Raw genomic sequence first — 24,704 nt, forward strand, 5'->3', positions numbered from 1 at the left:
TCCTTGAGTTGTGAATGGTGATATATAAAGTCATGTTTTTATTTCTTCAGCTTCTTGTTATTTAATTTTGTGTAGATATCCTATGAGATCCATATGAAAAAGATTATTACCTCGCCTGATTCATTTTCCATGCTTACTATTCAATATCTCTAACTGACACAGCCTGGTGTGGACTCGTTATTCCTCTCCATAGCTGCTGCCTGACCTGCTGAGTTTCCTCCAACATTTTGAGTATTACTCTGGATTTCCAGCATCTGCAGAGTCTCTAGTACAACATTTTCCCTCACAATTGTTGACTTTGCAACTATGATATACTTTGCCACATTAAAATATAAGGACAATAATTTATTTTTGTCTTTATCTTTAAAATAAGTTTTTAGTAAACCAATTATTCAGAGGAAAGGAAAACATTAACTTGTGCACATAGATGGAACCAAGCATCTTAAGCACTTCACATGGCCAGATAAAAAAGGACCGTCATGTAAAACACCTATTCATTGTGGTTTGAAAAATAAATAATTTACATTTCAACTATTTAAATAAACATCCAGTTACAAGTTAACCTGCTACTGTATTTTAAAAATGTATCATTTTATTTAAAGATACAGCCCATCTTTCCAGCCCATCGACACACAATGGCCAGCACCCATCTATTTAACCCTAGCCTAATTACAGGATAGTTTACAATGACCGATTAACCTACTAACCAGTACATCTTTGCAGTGTGGGAGGAAACCAGAGCACCTAGAGAAAACCCACGTAATTCATGTGAAGAATGCACAAACTTCTTATATGTGGCACCTGAACTCCGGAACACACAAGCTGACATGGCACCGGGTGCCCTAACTGCTATTTTACCATTGTGCTCTTCTAATACAACAGATCTCCAGACAGAATATCATAGTACCAATAAGCTTACTCTCTGAAAACTTGTGTAATCAGGATTCCCAAAGTGCACTAAGAGTTTCCAGTGGTTGACACTTAGGGTTTTTTTACACTACCAGTGTTACTTTCCTCTTCCTTTTTTCCCCTCTTTTCATGCCTTGTGGCGCTTCGGGAAGCATTTTTTTTTTGCCATTCCCTAGCCCTTGTCTGTTTTTTACGAGCCCGAGTTGCTAGTTCGACACACAACCTAGCATGGATGGAAAGTAAGCAAGGAGTCAGCTAGACTTGAACCTGGGACCATTCACCAGGACACCAGTGCTGTTGCCATTACTTTATTGTGCTGTCCCAATAACCCTCAAAGATTTTAACATTTAAACATTTCCTGAACATTTTGAATGGCAGTGAACATTCCTACGAATATATTTTTCAGGTGCTGACAAATACCCAGTGTGTGTCCAATACTTAAAACATTCATCTCTTGCAGTTAAACCAACTTGATATTCCAATGCAGTATTTTGACCTGAAATGTTGACAATTCCTTTGCCACTCCAGTTGCTTGACCCACTGAGCTTCTCCAGAAGATTGTATGTGGCTTAAAGTAAAACTTACAGCACTTTTAGGAGACACAAGAGACTGCTGATGCCAGAATCAAGAACAACAATCTGCTGGAGGAACTAAGCAGGTGCAGGGTTTTGACCGAAGCATTGACGTTTCCTTTCCTCTGACAGGTGCTTCTCAACCCGTTGAGTTCCTCCAGAGGATTACTTGTTGGATGCTTTTTATACTGCTCATCTCATTCCACACTTCCTATTTGTGATTCTGGATGTAAATTGACATTCCTGATGTTGTGGAAGTTGTCATCTTAGTTCTGTTTGATGATACAGCAACAGTCTGCCGGAGGAACTCAGATGGTCAAGTGGCATTTGTGTGTGTGTGTGTGTGGGGGGGGGGGAGGGAGAATGTTGAACTCCTTTGTGTCTCTCTGTTTGATGATGCTGTTTCCAAACACTGTCTCAGCGACACGATAGACTGCAGATGTTGAAATCTGACACAAAGGCACTGGAGGAACTCGGCAGGTCAGGCAGCATCTGTCAAGAGGATTGGGCAGTCTATGTTTCGGGTTGAGACCCTTCAGTTAGTGCCTCATGTAGATACTTACAGTGGTGGAAAAGACTGTCATTGTGGGTTAAGTCCGCTTCTTATTCATTTTACAAATTCTCCACCATCCAGACCATGCCATTTTCTCACAGCTTCCACAGCACTAAGTTCAACAACATCTACTTCAATCATTTGGTTCTTGAATCATCTGGCACAACCTTCAGTATAACAACACTACGAACAGTTTGCAATAAAATGGGCTCTGTTTTGTTCTAATTGTGCTTTTTCTTGTAAAAAATTGTGGTTTATGTTTTCTTCTTGTGAATACTGTGATACTGCTGTATGTATTTCATTGCACCTGTGCCTACGTGTACTTGTGCAGGCAACAATAGACTCCATTTCGACTTCATTGACTTAGCGGTATTTTTCGGCTCTGTTTTACACTTCTCAAAGAGGTGTGCGTGTGTGTGTGTGTGTGGAGGCTGGAGGGGGGAAGAAATCCTCTTCAAACGCAAGCAAGGCAGCCACTCCGCCCCCGACGACACCGCCGCCTCCTCCCTGCTGATCGGTTGCAGTTCAGGTCGCTGCCAGGAACGGCGCTGCTGAGCGCCCGGCGACTTCACATCCGGGCACGGGCGCTCGGATCTCCCAGGCAGAGACAGAAACAATATGGCGGAGGTGAGGCGGCGAAAGAGCTGGTTTTACCCCGATGTGATTTAATGACGGCGGCCGCGTCCTTACCGGCTCCCCGAGCGGCCGGCTGTTGAGGTGTAGGTCGAGGTAGCGGAGCTTGAAACGCTGGGGTTGTTGGATTTTGGAGCCGGCGGGGTGCAGGTATTGACGGCGAGTGATTTTGCATCGAGGGAGGGGGGTGATGGTGGGTGGGGGGCGCGAGCGCCTGTCCCGGCCGGGCTCGAGCTGACAGCTGCCCGCGCGTACTGCGCCTGCGCGTCAGCCAACTGTTTGTAAACTTCGTGCCACATTGCGCTGTGTGTGTGTGTGTGTGCTGGAATGAGACCGCGGGGTTGTCTTACGTGCAATGCCGGTAGCTATCTGTATCCTAAGCGATTAATGGCTAGTACACACTTTGCCGTTTTGCGCACACCTAAGTACATTTGGAATCACAATGCATGTTTTAGTAAATAGTGCGGCCACTTATTTGTTTTATTTAGGTGTGCGCATGTGCGTGCAAGAGTGCGTATCTTTAAGAAAATCCTTTTAAAAAAAAAGCTGCAATGTGCAATAAAAGCCGGAAATGTTCAGCAGGTCAGGCCGCTTCTATGGAAGAGGAACTGTCAACGTTTCAGATCGAAGACCCTCCGTGTACTGACCTGAGGAGGGGGATGGGTTTAGGGCGAAGGGTCTTCAACACGAATTGTTGACTCTGGTCTTCCCGCAGATGCGGCCTGATCTCCCGATTATTTCCAGTGTTGATTGTATATTTACGTACGGTTGTGTGTATGTGTGCACGTGTTCATACTTGTGTCGATGTTCTTTAAGTTTGTGTGTACAAACGCACTGGTGGGTATGTGTGCAAACATAAACTGCAAGCATTTAATTGCGCATTCCGAAGCAAAAAGGATCTGAGATTTCGTTTGCAATGGGTTCTTAACCAAATGTTGTTAACTCATCAGTGGAATTATCTTTCCATTCATTGTGCATTTCTAAATTGTATGATGCACGTGGTAAAAATATATGAAAGATTGAGTTTTTTTTTGCCGTGATCGACTTCCGATTCTTCTAACATAAAGCAAAAACGTATAACCTTCCATTGCTCTTTCCCCCCCTCCCAAGAAAGTTCATTTCAGACCATGTTACTTTTCTACACGGCCTGTTTCCGAGTCAGTATGTCAAATGTTCGTTGGCAAGGCGATGAGTAATCAGTGGGTCGATAAGAATTTGTTGGGAGTGGTAAGAAATTGCCGGCGTTTCGAGTTAAAATCTTGCATCAAGAAGGTTTTTGTAAAATTATAGTTGTTAAGAGCGGTAAAGGAGTTTTGAAAACTTGTTTGTTGGCTTGCGATTAGATGACTTATTTCTGTCGCTAAATTCCATTATGTTACAGTCAATGCATTGCTCTTTGCGCAAGTCTGGTCCTACAACGGTAATATTGGACATTATTCCGTCACAGTTGGGCGTGATAAACTCTGTCAAGTTGTGTAAATGACGTAAGGCAGGCAAACTGAATCGCATTGTTCAGTTGAGTGAAGAAATGCGTCAAAGCAGCAGAAGTACACGTGGGGCGGAAGATTAAGAGATTCAAAAACCGGTTTAATAGCTGAAAGTTGTTTTTATTTATGTTGTTAAGATCCGAAACTCTGAAAGGAGCTGCGAAATGTGGCAGAATGGCTTTGTAGAAATTTGAAAGTCCAATGTAAAGCCCTTCATTGCAGAGTAAGAAAGATGATTAATCTCATATTCATTTAATTTAAAATTTGATAAACGATGGCGTAGAGTGTGGCGCTGAGGTTCAAATTTCCGATTTGAGTGCTTTTGTGTGGAGTTTGTTTGTTCTGCCTGTGACTTACCTCTGGGTGTTCTGGTTTCCAACCGTATCCGAAAGACATACGTTTTTTCAGGTTACAAGACCATTATAAATTATACCTATTTATACTGTACAGGTAAGCGGCAGATTCTGTAGGGAGTTGATCAGAATATCGGTAGAGTAAATTGGTGGTTGATGGTTGCTGCTACTCTGTAGTCTTGAAGGGTTTGTTTCCGTGTTGTATCTCTCTGACTCAATGAATTCTATAATCACAATGTATATTGGGGACCAGTCATAATTTCCCACCAATATTCTAATAGCAACCTTGCCTCCTTGCATCCATGTCTAGTTGTTAATGGGTGAAAAGCACAAGGTGCATTGTTTTGTTGTACATCTGTTCATTTTCATTTTGAGTTTTCTGGAGTAATTCAATGATAGCAAAATATACGAAAAGTATGCACATTTGAGTGAAATATGTAAAATATAAAAAATATATAAAATATAAAAAATGCACATCTGTGCTGAAATATAAGAAAACTGAGGGAGATATAATAAAATGGATGTCTTAATTAGCTGACAACCTGGACTAGATGATGCAATGGAATCCCATTCCAATCAAAATATAACCAGGAAGAAATCTGCAGTGCTGGAAATTCAAGCAATACACGCAAAATGCTGGTGGAACGCAGCAGGCCAAGCGGCATCTATACGAAGAAGCACTGTTGACATTTCGCGTCAAAACCATTCATCAGGAAGATCCAATCAAAATATACTTTTGTTTGAGGTGACATTAGTAAGTTATAAATCTACATTTATTGAATAAACCTTAGAAGATAGTTGGACCTTCTTGAACTATTACAGTAGCTTGTGGTATAGATTCTGACCAGCAGCAATAAGAAATAGGCATGGATGCCCTTTACGTTATGGTTTATTTTGTATATTTTCTTTTCTATAGTAATTATAGAATTAGAGTTTTAAAATGTTCAAATTCAGACATTGTTATAGAACTTTAGACTTTTCATTCATCTGGTGTACAGTAGTTGTTAATGTCCTTGAAGATGTTGGTGAGTGTCAAGTTAATGTGAAGATATAGATTTTGCCCCAGTAGTAATGAAAGAACTGTTGTATTTTTCTAAAATTTGATGGTATGTGATTTGGAGTGAAACTGGCAATTGAGGATCAGCCATAATGAAATGGCAGAGAAGTCTCGATGGGCCAGATGGCTTAATTCTGCTCCTATATCTTGTGCTGTTATGGTGTTTTTATGTTAGGAGGTAGATATAACAGATTTGGAAGGCATTAGCAAAATTACCTTGACAAATAATTGCACTGTATCTTGTAGATAGGGTGCCCCTATTTGTGCAGCTAGAAGTGGAGTTGCAGCTTGAAGGAGATTGGTAGAATGTGGTGGGAGTTGTTGAAAATGTGGTGAGAATAAAAGAAAATGGGATTAGCGGAGTGTTTGTTTAAATAAGTTGATGGAGGTTGGCGTTTAATGGGTTGATGGTGGGATGGTGTAAATGGGTTGATGGTGGGATGGTGTAAATGGGCTGATGGTGGAATGGTGTAAATGGGTTGACGGGATGGTGTAAATGGACTGACGATGGGATGGTGTAAGAGGGTTGACAGTGGGATGGTGTAAGAGGGCTGACGGTAGGATGGTGTAAATGGGCTGACGGTGGGATGGTGTAAGAGGGTTGACAGTGGGATGGTGTAAATAGGTTGTAAATGGGTTGACCGTGATTCATGTAAATGGGTTGATTATGGTTGGTGCAGACTCTGGGCTGAAGGACCTGTTTACATTATTTATGACTCCATGGTGTACAATGTAGTCTCAGTACACCATTGGATGATTGAATATTTTTAATAGATGTAAATAAGCTTCTCATGTTATTGGGGCTGTACTATTATAGATTAGCTTTATTTGTCACATGTATGTGAAAACATACATTGAAATGCATTGTTTGAATAAATGACCAATAGAGTCCCAGAAGGTGCTGGTGGAATCCACAAGTGTCGACATGGTTCAGGAGCCAACCTAACATGCCCACAACTTACTAACCCTTAATATCTGGACGTATTTGGAATGTGTGAGGGAACTGGAGCACTCAGAAGAAATCCACGCAGTCACAGAGAGAGCATAGAAGCTCCTCATAGACAGTGTTGGGAATTGAACCCTTATTGCGATTGTTGGCACTGTAAAGCATTATGCTATCCACTGTGCTACTGACTGCACCCCTTCCCACATACACATTTATACAAATGAAGTATATTCTATCACTTCTAATGTATGCCTTCTGATTGATGCAACTCTGGGGAATTTAGAAACAAGTTATTTGCTGTGTAATGCTCAACTTCTATCGGTTCTTGAAGGAATTGTGTCCATTGTCTATTTAGTAGTGTTTCTGGTCAATGGAGATGTATTTTGTATGGATAGTGGAAGATGGTAGCATGTTAATTTATTTAGATCCAAGCTGTGCAATATTAACACATCTGGTCACATTATTTTGTAGGTAATAAAACAATTATTGGGTAGAAGTAACTCGGTGAATATTTCATCCTCAATGAAGGTGGAAACTAGTATATGAATATTGAGGAAAAAGTTAAAGCATTTGCAACCATGTTCATCCAGAACTGCTAACTAGATCCATTTTGGCATCCTCCAGAAGAATTGATTCAGAAGTTATCTGCTAATAGCACCTGATCAAGACTATGGGACCAATCAACATCTCAGCTGTAGTTCTGAAGAATGCTCCAGAAATAGCTGCACTGCTGGTCCAAATGTTCCAGTACAGTTATGAAAATTACATATATCTAACAATGTAGAAAATTTACCCAGGTATCTCCTGTTCATCAAAGCAGGAATATCCAGCTTTCTGGTGCTCTTATAGACTGATACATCAGGAAAAATTGGATTACTGCAAAAGACATTGAAGTTCTCATGATTTTGTGCTTGGGTATTTTCCCCCTTAGTTCCTTTCATTTCTTACCATTGGCAGATGAATATTGCCTTTCTCGATTTGCCTAACTACATCAGCAGTGATACTATGTTGGCTGTTTTGCTCATAGACATTGAGGTGCTCTGCATAGGGTAGATACTGTGCCCTTGTTCACTTAAGTACTTCTTCCAGGTGGTCCCCAATGAGTATGAGTATTGATTCATTATCTAAGGTATGTGGTGGAATCAACAGGAAACTTTGTTACTCAGAATCGGATTCGAGTTTAACATCACCGGCATATGTTGTGAAATTGGTTGACTTTGCGGCAGCAGTACAGTGCATTACATAATACTGGAGGAAATAGCATGAATATGTTATTGTGTATTTATATTTAAATAATTAGTGCCAAAATAGAAATAAAGAAGTAGTGAGGTAGTGTTCCTGGGTTCAATGACCATTCAGAAATTGATGGCAGAAAGGAAGACTCTGCTGCTGAATCATTGAGTGTGTGCCTTCAGACGTCTGTACCTCCTTCCTGATGGTAGCATGACCTAGGGACCCTTAATGATGGATCCTGCTTTATTGAGGTATCAATCCTAGAAGAGATCCTGGATACTATGGAAGCTAGTGCCCATGATGGAGCTGACTAAGTTTATAACTCTCTGCAGCTTATTTCGATCCTGTGCAGTAGCCCCTCTCCATACTAGATGGTGATGAAGGCAGTTAAAATGCTCTCCATGGTACACCTGTAGAAATTTGTGAGTTGGTGATATACCAAATCTCAAACTCCAAATGACAAATAGCCACTGTTGTGTCTTTGCAACTGCATCGATATTTTGAGTCCAAGATAGATCCTGAGAGATAATTATACCGAGGAACGTGAAATTGCTCACTCTTTCCACTTCTGATCCCTCCATGTGGACTGGTATGTGTTCCCTCATCTTACCCTTTCTGAAGTCCACATTCAGTTCTTTGATGGTACTGGCATTGAGTGATTAATATGAAGTGATGTGGGCACCCTGGTCCACTCTTCCAAACTGCACCATTGTGTTACTACCTCTTCTATCATAATGGAGCATTGATGCAAAAAATGTAGGCAGCTAGTCACCTCATGCTTGTGAGAGAAATCTTTTGGTGAAGTGGAAGATCTATTTAGTGCATGGTTTAGAGCCGTGCAGCACATTTTCTCTAATGGGCTGAATGATGCTGATGGCTAATGGGCAGTTTTGAAGTGAATTGCCAGTATGTGCCAGTGGGCATGTCTGCATGTCCCTTAATTAGATTTCACCACACTATAGCACAGATAAATGGAATTGGTATGAATGTAAGTAAATGTTTTACTATTTATATTTTTATGCCTTTCCTTGTGTATAAATTATTTGAGATTTAACATTTTTAATTCCTTTGGATAGATTGCTTCAACTATTTATGGGAATCTCTGACCAAGATGACAGAAGGGCATCTGCAGGGGATCTGTTTGCACTGCCCCAGGCCTAGTTGTCGCTTACAACTAGTCCACCTTGAACAATCATTGCAGTGTGGCTGGAAAATGGGCACCCTGTTGGGAGGTGAGCATAACATACTGATTGGATCCTGCATCTTCCAGCCCAATACCTCACTATAGCATTTTGATAAAACTAATTTTCATGAGGCATTTATGTCAGTCACATTGTGGTGGGTCTGTGGTCACTGGCGAAGTCAGATAAGGACAGCAGATTTTCATCCTTGGAGTTTTTTTTTAATTGCAGACATCACTTTTATTGATGCTATCTTTTTATTCCAGGTTGCTTAATTAAGTGAATTTAAATTCCCCAGCTCCCGTGGTGGAGTTTGAGCTCGTAACTCCAGATCTTTCATTCAAGTCTCTGGCATACTAATTCGGCAACTCAATCACTACTAAAGTGTGCACAGTCTTTTGATACATTATGTGATGAGGTATTGTTCAAATGAATGACTTTTATTCTTTTTTTAAAAATTGCTAATGTGTATATTGAAACCACACATTAAAAGTAGGAGCATTGGAATAATACTTCAATTATTTAATTTTATTTAGAGATATAGCACAGAGCGGGTCCTTTCAGCCCTTCGCTGCACACCACCCAGTAGCCCACGTATTTAACACTAACCTAATCACAGGACAATATACAATAAACAATTAACCTACTAACCATTATGGCTTTGGACTGTTAGAGGAAACCGGAGGACTCAGAGAAAATCCATGGGGAGGACGTACAGACTCCTTACAGATAATATTGGAATTGAACTCCGAACTCCGATGCTCCAAGTTGTAATAGTCTCGCGCCAACCACTGCACTACCGTGATGCCCAATTATGTTCTATTAAAACAGTTTATTTTATATCTTCGAAGAAATAATTAAAGGTTATAATGTGTATGTACTTTGTTTATCTTGAACAAGGTGATAAAGTCTGCGTAACAGATCCTTACTACACAGGAGAGTATTAAGCTGGAGACAGTTTTCAATATCTACAGAGTTGCCCCTTAATGAAGGCAGGTATTGGTGATAAAATCCATCATCTTCACTGTTAGCAGTGCTTTGGTTAAATTTTGAAGCATATTTAAAAATAGAATTCTCAGACTTGGCTAAGAATTTACAGAATAGGCTAGACAGCAGTGATCCATACCTGCCTTTGTGTTCTGAGACTTGGATTATCTACAGCAGGATCAGAAGGCACTGCAAAAATCTTACTAACGTTGTGTCTGTAAAATACTCTAAATTTACTGGAGCGATAAGTGAACCAAAGGAAGTGACTTCTTATAGATCAAAGACACAAGCATTGTATGTGTGGCCTCTCGGTCGTGGTCGACCATAGGTACTGTGCCTCTGGTAGTCACTGGTTAGAGTGGCCTCTCCAGGGCACAAGCATTGAGACCCTGATTATTCTCATTTGGTCCAGGCTCCTGAAACAGAAACTCTACTCAAAGTCTGTTGTGCAAGGAGGTTACTAGCCAGTGTCAGATCCCTGTACTTTTTGATCCCTGTGTTTTATTAGTTCAGGAATGAGCGAAAAACTTGGATTCATTGATTCTTTATGATTGTTTATGTTCCAGTTTAAACAAAGTTAAAAGGCTTTTGAAACAGTGAACAGCTGAGAAGCAAAGTATAGATTCAATGAAAAGAAGACGAAGATAGCACATTTGAAAAAATCTACCACCTTTTTACTCAAGATAACAGAAATTCTTCAGATAGAAATAATTCAGTTAATATGCTACACAATTAAAACAATTATAACATGAGTATAATGTGCTAATACTTAGCCAATTAAAAATTAAATGGTATTGTAACCGCTATACCACCTTCTGTTAGTAAGGTGGGGACTAACCTCCATATTGTAAAAAATGCATGAGTTTATTAAAGATACAAATTGTTATAATTATGAATTATGTCAGTAAAAAGGAAATTTTGATTAAAGCTACAATTTCAGTCTTGCATTAAATCAACTAATATCTTATAAATAGTATTTACAACAACAATTGATTCCAACACCAGGCAGAAATACAAGCTCACTTGCTTGATGTACATCTAGAGTGACTCTTGGTATCTTCTCTCCCATAACCACTCTAAGACGAAACTGTTAAAGTTCCTTTCCAATCTTACTTGATTTGTGTATCTTCAAACTTTAAGTTCTGACTAAGTAGTTCTGTTGATTCCATAATGCCCTAGGGTACATTGCAAATGCAAAATGAAGCCACTTCAGAGCCTTTTTGTATAATGCGAACCCTGAGTTCAGTGCAGTTGATTTCCATAATTTTTTTTAAACATTCAGATTTACAGTCTGTGCTACAGTTGTGTCTTTGTTACTGTACAGGGAGAGCTTGATGTCAAAAATGAGCCACAGATATGACGTATGAAATGCCTCACTTTGCAATACCACTTCAAAAAATTCTAAAGTAGTTTTCCATTGGGCTTCGTTGATTTAAGATTATCCATTGTTAATGTTGCTTTCAATATCTTTTGTCCATGCTACAGATAGAATTGCTGATATACAGTATGTTCTGTAAGTGTCATGAAGTGGGGTGAAAATGGTTTCAAGCAGTTGAAATGTGGAGCTTGAATTCTGAATAGTAGCTCATAGTTAGTTATAAGTTGATGCATAGTGTAACCAAGTTACCAAGCATTATTCTATTTTCATGGATTCACACAATCATTTTGTTGACATGCATGTAGAGGAGTTGATAACTAAATTATGCATTTACATAGTGTCTTTAATTCAGTATAACCTCTTAAGGGCCTTCATAAGATCGTTTTCAAACAAAATTTAATAGGCTGTTGAAGGTGATCTATTGATATTTGGTCAAAGTAATAAATATTGAAGATTATCAAGAGTCTGGTCTGTTGGAGGGGTTTAAGAACCTGGGGTCCAGATGGTTGGAAGCCTTCCTGCCAGTAATATATGAGATGTGTGAATCAGAAGGTGGTAGGACTGGAAGAAGTCGGGGAGCTGAAATGGAGAGGAATTAGGGTCATGAATAAATTTAACAATAGGAAATATAATTTAAAAATATAGTGGATTCTAGTTAATTGGGACGCGTTGAGACCAGTTCATTTTGGCCCAATTAAGTGGCTGCCACAATTAGCCAAAATTTCATGGGAATAGTTAAAAAGGGATAAAAAGATAAACTACAGTTTAACTGAGTAACAATATATATACAGTGCTTATAAACAGTATTCAACCCCCACCCCCGGGAACTTTTCATGTTTTATTGTTTTACAACATTGAATCACAGTGGATTTAATATGGCTTTTATGACACTGATCAACAGAAAAGACTCTTTACATGTCAGAGTGAAAACAAATTCCTAGAAATTGGTCTAAATTAATTACAAATATAAAACACAATAATTGATTGCATAAAGTATTCACCCCCTTCAAATCAATATTTAGTAGATGGACTTTTGGCAACAATTACAGTCTAGGGTCTGTGTGGATTGGTCTTTATCAGCCTTGTACATATGGACACTAACTTTTCCCCATTTTTCTTTACAAAACTGCTCAAGCTCTGTCAGATTGCATGGGGATCATGAGTGCACAGCCTTTTTCAAATCCAGCCACAAATTCTCATTTGGATTGAGGACTGGACTCTGACTTGGCCACTCCACAACTTTAACTTTGTTGTTTTTGAGCCATTCCTGTGTAGCATTGGCTTCATGCTTGGGTCATTGTCTAGCTGGAAAATAAATCTCCAAGTTTGCAGTTCTCTTGCAGACTGCATCAGGTTTTCCTCCAGAATTTCCCTGTATTTTGCTGCATTCATTTTACACTCTACCTTCACAAGTCTTCCAGGGCCTGCTGCAGTGAAGCATTACCGCAGCATGATGCAGCTACCAGTATGCTTCATGGTAGGGATGATGTATTTTTGATGATGTGTGATCTGTGGTGTTGGCTTGAGCGAAACATAGCATTTAGTCTGATGGCCAGAAAAGCCCAATTTTGGTTTCATCAGACCATTGAACTGTCTTCGAGCTGACTTCAAAGTCTCCCACATGCCTTCTGGCAAACTAACTGAGATGTCATTTGAGCAAATACGAGGAAATCTGCAGATGCTGGAAATTCAAACAACAACACTCACAAAATGCTGGTAGAACACAGCAGGCTAGGCAGCATCTATAGGGAGTAGCGATGTTGACGTTTCGGGCCGAGACCCTTCGTCAGGACTAACTGAAAGGAAAGATAGTAAGAGATTTGAAAGTAGAGGGGGGAGGGGAAAATGTGAAATGATAGGAGAAGACCGGAGGGGGTGGGATGAAGCTAAGGGGTGGGATGAAGCTAAGAGCTGGAAAGGTGATTGGCGAAAGTGATACAGAGCTGGAGAAGGGAAAGGATCATGGGACAGGAGGCCTCAGGAGAAAGAACGTGGGGGGGGAGCACCAGAGGGAGATGGAGAACAGGCGAACAACTAAATATGTCAGGGATGGGGTAAGAAGGGGAGGAGGGGCATTAACGGAAGTTAGAGAAGTCAATGTTCATGCCATCAGGTTGGAGGCTACCCAGGCGGTATATAAGGTGTTGTTCCTCCAACCTGAGTTTGGATTCATTTTGACAATAGAGGAGGCCATGGATAGACGTATCAGAATGGGAATGGGCCGTGGAACTAAAATGTGAGGCCACTGGGAGATCCTGCTTTCTCTGGCGGACAGAGTGTAGGTGTTCAGTGAAACAGTCTCCCAGTCTGCGTCGGGTCTCATCAATATATAAAAGGCCACGCCGGGAGCACCAGATGCAGTATACCACACCAGCCGACTCACAGGTGAAGTGTTGCCACACCTGGAAGGACTGTCTGGGGCCCTGAATGGTGGTGGGGGAGGAAGTGTAAGGGCAGGTGTAGCACTTGTTCCCTTTACAAGGGTAAGTGCCAGGAGGGAGATCGGTTGGATGGGATGAGGGGGACGAGTGGACAAGGGAGTCGCGTAGGGAGCGATTCCTGCGAAAAGCAGAAAGGGGGGGGAAGGGAAAAATGTGTTTGGTAGTGGGATCCCGTTGGAGGTGACGGAAGTTACGGAGAATTATATGTTGGACCTGGGGGGTGGTAGGTAAGGACAAGGGGAACCCTATCCCAAGTGGGGTGGTGGGTGGATGGGGTGAGGGCAGATGTGCGGGAAATGGGAGAGATGCATTTGAGAGCAGAGTTGATGGTGGACGAAGGGAAGCCCCTTTGCTTAAAAAAGGAAGACATCTCCTTCATCCTGGAAAGAAAAGCCTCATCCTGAGAGCAGATGCGGCGGAGACGGAGGAATTGTGAGAAGGGGATAGCCTTTTTGCAAGAGACAGGGTGGGAAGAGAAATAGTCCAGGTAGCTGTGAGAGTCTGTAGGTTTATAGTAGATATCGGTAGATAGGCCATCTCCAGAGATGGAGACAGAAAGATCAAGAAAGGGGAGGGAGATGCCATTTGAGTATTTTTCAACAGTGGCTTTATCTTTGTCACTCTCCCATGAAGCTGTGACTGGTGAAGCACCCGGGCAACAGTTGTATGCACAGTCTGTCCCAACTCAGCCACTGAAGCTTGTAATTCCTCCAGAGTTGTCATAGAACTCTTGTTGGCCTCCATCACTTGTCCCCCTTCTTGCATGGTCACTCAGTTTTTGAGGATGGCCTGTTGTAGGCAGATTTACAGCTGTGCCATGTTCTTTCCATTTCTTGGTGATTGACTTAATTGTACTCCAAGGGATATTCAGTGACTTGGAAATTTTCTTGTATCCATCTCCTAACTTGTGCTTTTGATTAACCTTTCAACAGAGTTGCTTGGAGTGTTCTTTTGTCTTCGTGATGTATGATTAAGCAGCAGTTGGACCTTCCAGTTACAGGTGTATTTTTACTATAATCAATTGAAACACCTTGACTGCACACTCCACCTAACCAGTGATATGACTTCTAAAACCAATTGGCTGCACGATTGTTGATTTGGTATGTCATGTTAAAGGGAGTGAATACTTATGCGATCAATTATTTTGTGTTTTATATTTGTAATTAATTTATCTCACTTTGTAGAGATCTGTCTTCACTTTGACAAGGAAGAATCTTTTTCAGTTGATCAGGGTCAAAAAAAAGGCAGATTAAATCCACTGATTCAGTGCTGTAAAACAATAAAACATGAAAACTTCCGGGGAGGTGTTTAATACTTTTATAGGCACTGTATTTAAATGAAATCTAGAACAAATTCAAACAGTATTAAAACTACTACAGTACTCTAAAACTGTGTAATAGTTCTGAATAGTTATCGATGGAGGAATTCATCCAGTGTACACATCTTATTCTTTGATTATCTGTAAATGAACAAAATCAGCACAGACACCTGTTGCAGATAATGAACTGCGTTCATACAGTGTTTTTGAGGATTGCATCTTCTAAATCTTCATTTTCATTGTAATATTCAAGGTAATTGTTGAGTCTTTCAAATTCTTTGTAGTTCCTAACTGGTTGAAGTAATGAAATCGTGTAATTTTCACTGGCTAGCCATCTCAGGCATCTCCAAGCCTGAATGCTTTACACTGCAGTGAGCAAAACAGTTCTGAATTGTCTCTTTGCTTTTTCCTCATCGATTGTCAGTGACAAAAATCACTGATTTTTGAACACAAGCAGATGCAACTGACACTATTTTAAAAACTTTGCTCTAAGCATGTTGTAGTACCCAAAGTCCATATTCAAGTGCATGTGATAGATGCTAGTTGTAAACTGTGTAGCAAAGGTCTCCTGGTCCAATTAAGCGGCATAGTATTCCAAATAAATGAAGGGAATCCCAGCTATTTTCTCGATTAGTTTTTTTTTCTTTTAATATTTCACAGTTTGGTGTTACCTATGTTAAGAGCGACAGATGTTTGGATAACCAAAAAAGCATTTTAATAGTCAAGTTGAGTGACTACAGAAGATGTTGGTATCATAAGAGCTTAACTGAGATGTGTTTCATTTGTGATTTATGTAGATGATGGTCTTGCTAGCTCATCACTGGTCAGATACAACATTAAATTTATGACAGTGTACTTCATTCTCTGACTATTTGCTAACAGATAAGGATGGAATTGGTAACTACAGAATTTTCCCAATGCATTGACTTGCTTTAACAATAGCATTTTGGAGGAAGCATTTCACAAGAAATTTTTAAATTGAGAAAAAGCCGCAGATGCTGGAAATCTAAAATAAAAACTGCTGCAAATATTCAGGAGGTCAGACTGTATCTGTGGAAGACAAACAGTTGATATTTAGGCTGTTTGATCCTTCACCCCAACCCTGACCCTTCATCCTAATCCTAACCTTCCATCAGAACATGAAAGGCTTTCAACTGTTAAACTGCTTATTTTCCTACAAATGTAGTCTGACGTAAGTATTTATATCATTTTGCTTTCATTGAATTGAATTGACTTTATTTCTTACGTTCTTCACATACATGAGGTGTAGAAATCTTTGTGTTATGTCTCCATCCAAATGTGCATTTTAATCTGACAAGCAGTCTGACAATTCACAGAGATTGAAGGAGATGCTAGGTCATGGTCAGTGAGAAAATGCATTGGAAGTGATTTGTTACCTGAGCCATGTGCTAATTGTCACAGGGTTAATAAGATCATTAAATGTATAGCTCAAAGATTGGTGCAGGAGAAGTAGATTTGAATTTGTGGAACATTAGCATTGATGTTGGCGAAGGATGGAGCTGTTCTGATGAATTGGGCTCCACCTGTCCCATTCTGAGACCAGGGTCCTGGGAAATTACATAACTAAAGCTGTGGACAGGGCTTTAAACTAGTAGGGGGTGGGTGTGTGGGTTCAACCGCTCAGAAAAATATGGATAATGTGAATGGGAAGAAGGATGCAAGAGAGGTTATTGAAGTACTGAATAAAACAAAAAAATTAGAAAGGGATAAGAATTTAACTTCAGGCAATATGGAGGCAAAATTGAAAAGAAAGGTGATGAATATAGGGCTGAAGGGTGTTATATTTGAATACACACAGTATATGAAAAACGATAAGATGTAGCACAGTCAAAATTGGCAGGTATGATATTGTGGGCACCATAGAGTTGTGGCTGAAAGAAGATTACAACTGGGAGCTTAACATCCAAGGATACACATCACATCGAATGGACAGGTAGGTGGGCATAGGGGTGGAGTAGCTTGATTAAGTAAAACATTAAATCAAATCCTTAGAAAGAAGTGACATAGCATTAAAAGATGTAGAACCCTTGTGGGTACAGTTAAGAAATTGAAAGGGTGAGAAGACTGGGAAGTATCTAAAAGCCTCCGCATAGTTGCCACGATGTGGGGTACAAATTATAACAGCTAAGTTTAGGGATGATACAAACTTAATTAGAGAAGATGGTAGTGTTGAGGAAGCAAGTAGTCTGCAGAAGAACTTGGAGAGAAGAGAATGGGCAAAGAAGTGGCAGATGGAATACATTGTCAGGAGTGTATGGTCATGCACCTTGGTGGAAGGACTAAAGGTTTAGACTATTTTCTAGGACCAAAGGACACAGCCTCAGAATAGAAGGATATCACTTTACAACAGAGATGGAGAGGAATTACTTTAGCCAGAGGGTGATGAATGTGGAATTCATTGGTACAGATGGCTATGGAGGCAAAGTCATTGGATATATTTAAAGCGGAAGTTACAATGTTCAGGTTCAGAATCAGAATCCGATTTAATATCACAGGGAAATGTCATGAAATTTGTTGTTTTGTGCAGCAGTACATTGTAATACATAATAAAAAACATCTATAAATTTCAATAAGAAATATACAGTACAGTGCTAAAGTCTGAGGCACATGTAAAAAATTCTGAAAAGCCAAGAAGCTTTCAAAAATAATGAAATGAAAAAATTCTGAATATCAAATACTATAAAGAGCAGTAAACAACAAAAAAAAATCTAAATCAAATCAATATTTGGTGTGATCACCTTTTGCCTTTAAAACTGCATCAGTTATCTTAGGTACACTGTTGTGCAGTTTTATAAGAAAACCGACTGATAGGCTGTTCCAAGCATCTTGGAGAACCTGCCACAGTTCTTCTGCAGACTTTGGCTGTCTTGCTTGCTTCTGTCTCTCCGGGTAATCCCAGACTGCCTCAATAATGTTGAGAGCAGGGCTGTGTGGAGGCCATACCATCTGTTGCAAAACTTTTTGTTGTTCTTTTCACTGAAGATAATCCTTTATGACCTTGGCCGTGTGTTTGGTGTCATTGCCTTGCTGCAAAATTAAGTTGGGACCAATCAAGTGCCTCCCTAATGGTATCGCAGGATGGATGAGAACTTGCTTTTACTTCTCAGCATTGAGGATTCCATTAATTCGGACCGTACCACCAGCTCCACTTGCAGCCTCAACCTGCAGGGAACCTCTGCTGTGCTTTACTGTTGGCTGCAGTGACTTATCCAAGTCGTACTCTCCAGCTCTTCTACAGACAAGCTACTTCCTGTTTAAACCCAGAATTTCAAATTTTGACTCATCAGTCTAGAGCACTTGCTGCCATTGTTCAGCACCCGAGTCCTTGTATTTTTGTGCATAGGTGAGTCTCTTGGCTTTGTTTCTGCTTTGGAGAAAAGTCTGTTTGGTTGAATCTCTGCCGTGAAGATAATTTTTGACAAGACTTCTCTAGACTGTAGAGGGGTGTACCTGGGTTCCAGTGGTTTCTGTAAGTTCAGAGCTTCTAGCAGTGCAGCACTACTTCCAATTTAGAAAGAATGTCAGTTTGATGTATCTCTCAAATGCTACACTCAGTGTCCATAACTGACCACTGTTTTTAGTCCTCAACCTTGCCTGTTTCTTTGTGCTTCTTCAGAAGAGCTTGGACAGCACATCTTGAAACTCCTGTCTGCTGTGAAATTTCTGCTTGGTAGAGACCTTGTTGATGCAGGATGACCACCTTGCATCTTGTTGCTAAGTTTGCTTTTCACATGGTGTAAGAATTGATGATCTGAAGGTTAAACTGTCACATTGGTCACACCCTCACCTAGTTTGGTTGTCCTTCATACAGTTTGATTCCTTATACACCCATTTCTGTTTCAGTTAATCAGTTTAGCTTATTCAACTTTATTATGTCATTGATCATTAGCATCCTGTTTGTTGCCTGCAATACATCACAGCAGCAACGGAGTAAAGCGGGTGGTGGTTATGGCATCGAGATTTGACTGCCTTTTCTTAACTTTACTCCCATGAAGCAATTCTCTGTGGCAGGAAATTATGTTAAGAACGCCTCTCTTTGCCTTGTTGCTTTGCTCCCAGTAAGTTATTATTGATGAACTGGTCCATGACTTGTGATCTTCATGAAGCTAGTGCTGAGGAATTTTGTGGTGAGGTTTCTTGCTGTCCTCAGATTCACTCAGGATGTTTTGCTCTGCCAATTCTCAAAGATCTTTGTTATTAAGGCTCTCACTATGAGATTTCAGCAACATTGCCATCATTAACATCCTCTAATCCAGTTTCATTGGCTTGTTCAATGATATTTTGGATGACTGGTTCAGCCTGAAATACTAGGATGTCATTACATGCCTCAGGCCATAGCTTCTTCCACTCTTCATTCGTGCAGTTTGAAGTTACTTCATCCCAGGCTGCTCTGATATTGTCTACAGCTTTCATAACGTTGTAGTTTTTCCAAAAATGCCTGATGGATTAATTGTCTTGACTTTTTGTTTCATCCACAAGTTGATTGAATGTGTGACAAAGGTAGTAGTCTTTAAAATTCGATATTACTCCTTTGGTTGGAGTAATGAAGTGGTGCTAGGTGAAGGTAAAGTATACTAAGTAAGATTTATGTATTTTTATTACTATTATTTTAATTTTTTTTCTATGTTATGTATTACATTGAACTGCTGCTGCTAAGTTAACAAATTTCATGCCACATGCTGGTGATAATAAACCTGATTCTGATTCTATAAGAATGCAGGTCTGAAGTGTGTCAAGTTCTCGGGGCAACTGAGGCATTATCAAACGCCAGCAGTGCTGTAGGTTCAAGGTCCTGCTCTTCACAATACCGTTTCACTGCTGGGTACAAATGTGAAACAAACCAATTTTGGAAAACATCAATTGTCACCTAGGCTTTCTTGTTTGATTTCAGAATCACTGGTAGACTTGACTTTAAAACACCTTTCATTGCTCCTGGTGTTTCAGAGTGATGCACATCATAGGCTTTAACTTAAAGTCACCTTTAGCATTGCCTTCTAGCAAGAGTGTTAACCGGTCCTTTGCAGCCTTGAATTCAGATGCATGTTTCTCTTCTTGGGAGATGAAAGTACGAGGAGGCCTTCTTTACCAAAATAGACCCTTTTCATCCACGTTAAAGACAAGCTCGGGAGGATAATCGTTCTTTTCAATTATGGCCTTCAGTGCTGCAGGGAAATCATGGGCTGCCTTGCTGTCTGCACTAGACACTTCACCACAGATGTGTATGCTATGGAGGACACTATGCTGTTTAAATCTATCAAACCAACCTCTGCTGGCTGTGAATGTTTACTAGCGTACTTTCTTGAATATGATTATCAGCTGGCTTATAGGCATGTTTTGTTATGTTTGGTCATCCATCTATATATTTAGTCTATTTTCCATTTTTTTTTCAAGCAAGTGGCTCCGTGAACGAGTCACCTTTGTTGATGATAAGTTTGGGGTTGTTGTTGCAGAAGCTTTATTCTTGTTTGCCTTTTTTCTAATTGTTCTGATTGTTGATGTAGCTAATTTCAAAGGGGCACCACCATCAACCTGATGCTCACTAGTTTCCAAATGCTGTATCACTTGCAGTTTCACATCCATGGTAATGCTCTTTCAAGACATCTTGGATGTTCTACCCTCACTGGAAGTTGCAGGCCATTTTCTAAACATTGTGGGTGAAAAAAATGGAATATATTGGCGAGGGAGCAAGATGTTTACACACGCTAGGGAGGCAGAGCATAAACTAATAAGTGATTGGCTGTGAGTGGCTCAGAGTTTATGTAAAGCGCTGTCATTGCCTTATAGAATGTTAACTGTTTTAAGTGATTAGAATGACTTTTTGTCATTTAAAAAAATTTTCAATAAAGAATTGAACAATTGCATTGTAACAAATCAGCGCTGTGTGGGTAGTGTTATGCAGGGTCTGAGTTTTTTTTGAAAAGTTGTTTATTAAAATGTTATTTTCTTTAACAAAATATAAGATATTTCTTATATTTAATATCTTGGAAAATGAATTACCTGAAATCTAAAATCTGCTGTTTTCCACTGACACACTAGTGCAGAAGACAGAAAATAAACATCTAAGCAAAGTTTATATAAAATATCTAGAGGGCTTAAAACTTTTGCACAGTACTGTATATGAAAATTTTATGATTAATAAGGGTGCCAAAGGTTGCAGGAAGAAGGTATGAAAATGGTGTTGAGAGGGAAAAAAAAAATTGGCCATTCGTGCTCTGATGCGTATATAGGCTTATGACACAAGTTTAAGAATTGTCACCCGGAATAATCCAAATGAAACACCAGCTTCAGAATGGGCATTGAGTCAGCACTTTTACTTAGTTTATGGTACCAATCCAAAGGTAAGACACTATCTAGTCTTTGGATGTATCTTGGGCAAGTTAGGTTTTTAATTGAATTGTGTTTTCAGCTCTTGCTAATTTATTTCTGTCAAGTACTCATGTGTTTTGGCTATAAATTCATATTTAATTCCTTCAGTATCTTATTAATTTGCAAATACCTGAAAAATAACGGTGGGTAATGATATTTTAAAGAATCCTAACATTTTCTATTGTGTACAAAGTTAATTGCTTTTCATTTTGTATTTTCAGGCCTCTGTTGGTAGACAGAGTCCTCGTGTGGTGTTGTATCGAACACAGAATCTATGTTCTTTAGAAAACAGAGTTCAGTCTGGAGGAGGTATAGTAATCAAACTGATATGATAACATACACTTTTGTATCTTAACATTTTCTTCTTTGGCAGTTTAACAGTTCTATTTATACAAGACTTTTTTTGTAATTGATCCCAGAAAATAAGGGATAGGAGCATGAATGCACCTTTGAGCCATCATGACTAAACTTTGACCTCAGTGGCATATCTTTTAATTTTCTTTAGTGTCCAGGAAACCTGTCAAACACTGTTCAGAATGAACAGAATAATTGTGCCTTTTATAATCATCCAGAATTGAGAATTACAAAGGTTTACCATCCTTTAAGTAATGATATTTTCCTCTCATTCTGGTAAACTCAATAGAACACTGTTTTGTCACTTAGCAAAATCACTGGAAATGAGCTAGAGAACACCTGCAGTTCTCACTTTATGGCAAGTAGATCCTTGTTTGGATAAGGAGACCAAAAATATGCACAGAACTCCAGGCATAAAAAAAGAACATGACAAAAGGTGGAGCTAGGACATGTGTGCAGTTTTGTTTGCTGTACTAGAGGGAGGACATGATTGCATTATGGAAGATACAGAGGATATTCCCTAAGTTGTTGACTGGGATGGAATGATTCAGTTGTGAGGAGACACTGGTAGTGTGGGATTATTTTGCTTCAAGCAGAGGAGGCTGAGGTAGGACCTAATAAAGCTATATAAAATCATATAAGAAAAAAATAGATAATGGGAATTGGTAAGAAATTTTCCCCATGGAGGAGGTGTCTTCAGACCAGAGAACATAGTTTAAGGTAATGAATAAGGTGTATAGAGAGGATCTGAGGAATATCTTTCAATGCACTGCCTGAGAAGGTGCTAGAGATGCGTACTCTGAAAATTTATGAAGCATCTGGATGAGCTTTAGATTTAGACTATGCTGGTAAATGGAGTTACTTTAGAAAGATACTTGATAGAATAAATACTGGCCTTCAAAGGCCTATTTCTGTGCTGTATGACGTACATTCATAAAGTCCTTTGGCAATTGCAATAAGACTTCTTTACTCCTATAATCTGATCTCCAACCCATCTCCCTTAATAAAGGCTGACATACTATTTGTCCCCTGATTGTTCTCCACTGATTTCTGTATGCACCAAAGCCCCTTGGAATATCAAAACTGCACAGTCCACATTATCTTAACAAGTAACCGCTTGTCTGTTACTATGACCAAAATGGATAACCTTGCATTTTTCTATATTGTATTTCATTTACCATGTGCTTACCCTCACATTCAGCTCATCTGTATTCTGTGATGCTACCTTACATTTTCTTTCATATACTGTGTCCCACTGGTGATGGTGGCAGAATTATATAGCAAAAATAGGTGGTGTAGGTATTAAGAAACTTGCCCCATGGAAAGGTGTCTAGGATCAGAGGATATAAGTTTAAGGTGAGGGGTATGAAGTATAGAGGAGATCTGAGGAACAACATAGAATTTGTCATTTGTTCCCTTCATCCAAGACATTGATATGAAACACTTGAATTTGTCATTCACTCTGTGCCAGGTTGTTCAAATTCCCTGAGGTCTTTACTGGAACTATATAGGTTAACAATCCATTAATTTATGGAGCTTCAAGAATTTGCATTAAATAGCACGAGTGTTCAGTTTCTTGGGTGATAATCTTGCTTTTCAGGGATTCCCTCTGCATACCTATGCATCCTTTGCTAGTAATCACGTGCTTCTTGGGGATAAATTTTGAGTTCAGAATCAGAATCAGGTTTAATATCACCGGCATATGTTATGAAGCTTGTTAACTTAGTGGAAGGAGTACAATGCAATAAATGAAGAATATAGAACAAATAAATCAATTACAGTAAATATATGTATAGTGAATAGTTAAAATAAAAATAGTGTAAAAACAGAAATAATAAGAAGTGAGTTAGTGTTCATAAATTCAATGTCCATTTAGAAATCAGATGGCAGAGAGGAAAAAGGTGTTCTTGAATTGCTGAGCGTATGCCTTCAGGCTTACCTGATGGTGGTAATGAGAAGAAGGCTTGTCCTGGGTGATGGGAGCCTTTAATAATGGACGCTATCTTTCTGAAGCGCTGCTCCTTGAAGATGTCTTGGATACTGTGGAGGCTAGTACCCAAGATGGAGCTGACTAATTTTACATCTTTCTGTAGCTTCTTTTAGTCCAGTGCAGCAACCACCACGTCCGCCACCTCCCCCCATATCAGAAGGTGATGCAGCCTGTCAGAGTGTTTCCCGTGGTACATCTGTAGAACTTCCTGAGTGTTTTAGGTGTCAAACCAAATCTCCTCAAACTCCTAATGAAATATAGCCGCTCTCTTGTCGTCTTTATAGTTGCATTGATATTTTAGGACCAGGTTAGATCCTCAGAGATATTGACACCCAGGGACTTGAAATTATTCACTCTCTCCACTTCTAATCCCTCTGAGGATTGGTTTGTGTTCCCTCGTCTTATCCTTTCTGAAGTCCACAATCAGCTGTTTGGTCTTACTGACACTGCAAATTCTTGAAGCTCCATAAACTAATGGATTATTAACCTATTAAACCTGAGTTTGTTGCTACACCAATACTCAACTCACTACTGTATGTCTGATGGCATTTGAGCTATGCCTAGCTCCACAGTAGTGGGTATAGGGAGAGTACAGCAGTGGGCTAAGCACACATTCCTGAGATGTTGATCCCCGTGTTGATTGTCAGCAATAGGAGATGTTAATACCAATTTGTGGTCCTCCAGTTAGGAAGTTGAGGATCCAATTGCAGAGAGACATACAGAGTCCTGGGTTCTATAGCTTTTTGATCAGGACTTTAGGAATGATGATTCAAATGCTTGAATGTCATTTTCTTACACAAATCTCTGCTACACAAAAATATCCCATTCACCTGTATTACATTCTGTATGAGGACAGTCTTCGATATGTTTTCTTCCCTTGTGATTTCTTGATCTATCAGGGTGTATATTACTTTCTCTCCTAGCC

General features: G+C 39.7%; 1 protein-coding gene across 6 annotated transcripts in view; it reads left to right on the plus strand.

Moving 5' to 3' along the window:
- The first annotated feature begins 670 nt into the window (after nt 1-670).
- Nucleotides 671-24,704, plus strand: part of LOC132406027 (mesoderm induction early response protein 2-like) — an 83,201-nt gene continuing 59,167 nt past the window's right edge. Inside the window, exons 1-4 of one of the 6 annotated variants that reach the window (XM_059991173.1) lie at nt 671-2,817; nt 8,820-8,975; nt 9,191-9,342; nt 21,657-21,744. Coding sequence is in view for 1 of the 6 variants with exons in the window: in XM_059991171.1 (XP_059847154.1) it covers nt 2,653-2,661; nt 21,657-21,744 (97 nt within the window). In the remaining 5 variants the exon portion in view is untranslated. Of the gene's footprint in view, nt 2,818-8,711; nt 8,732-8,819; nt 8,976-9,190; nt 9,343-21,656; nt 21,745-24,704 lie in introns of those variants that run through there. The other 5 variants (XM_059991172.1, XM_059991174.1, XM_059991176.1 and 2 more) reach the window with 5 other exon arrangements.

This window comes from Hypanus sabinus, chromosome 16 (genome assembly GCF_030144855.1).
Source record: "Hypanus sabinus isolate sHypSab1 chromosome 16, sHypSab1.hap1, whole genome shotgun sequence".
Taxonomy (NCBI): Eukaryota; Metazoa; Chordata; class Chondrichthyes; order Myliobatiformes; family Dasyatidae; genus Hypanus; species Hypanus sabinus.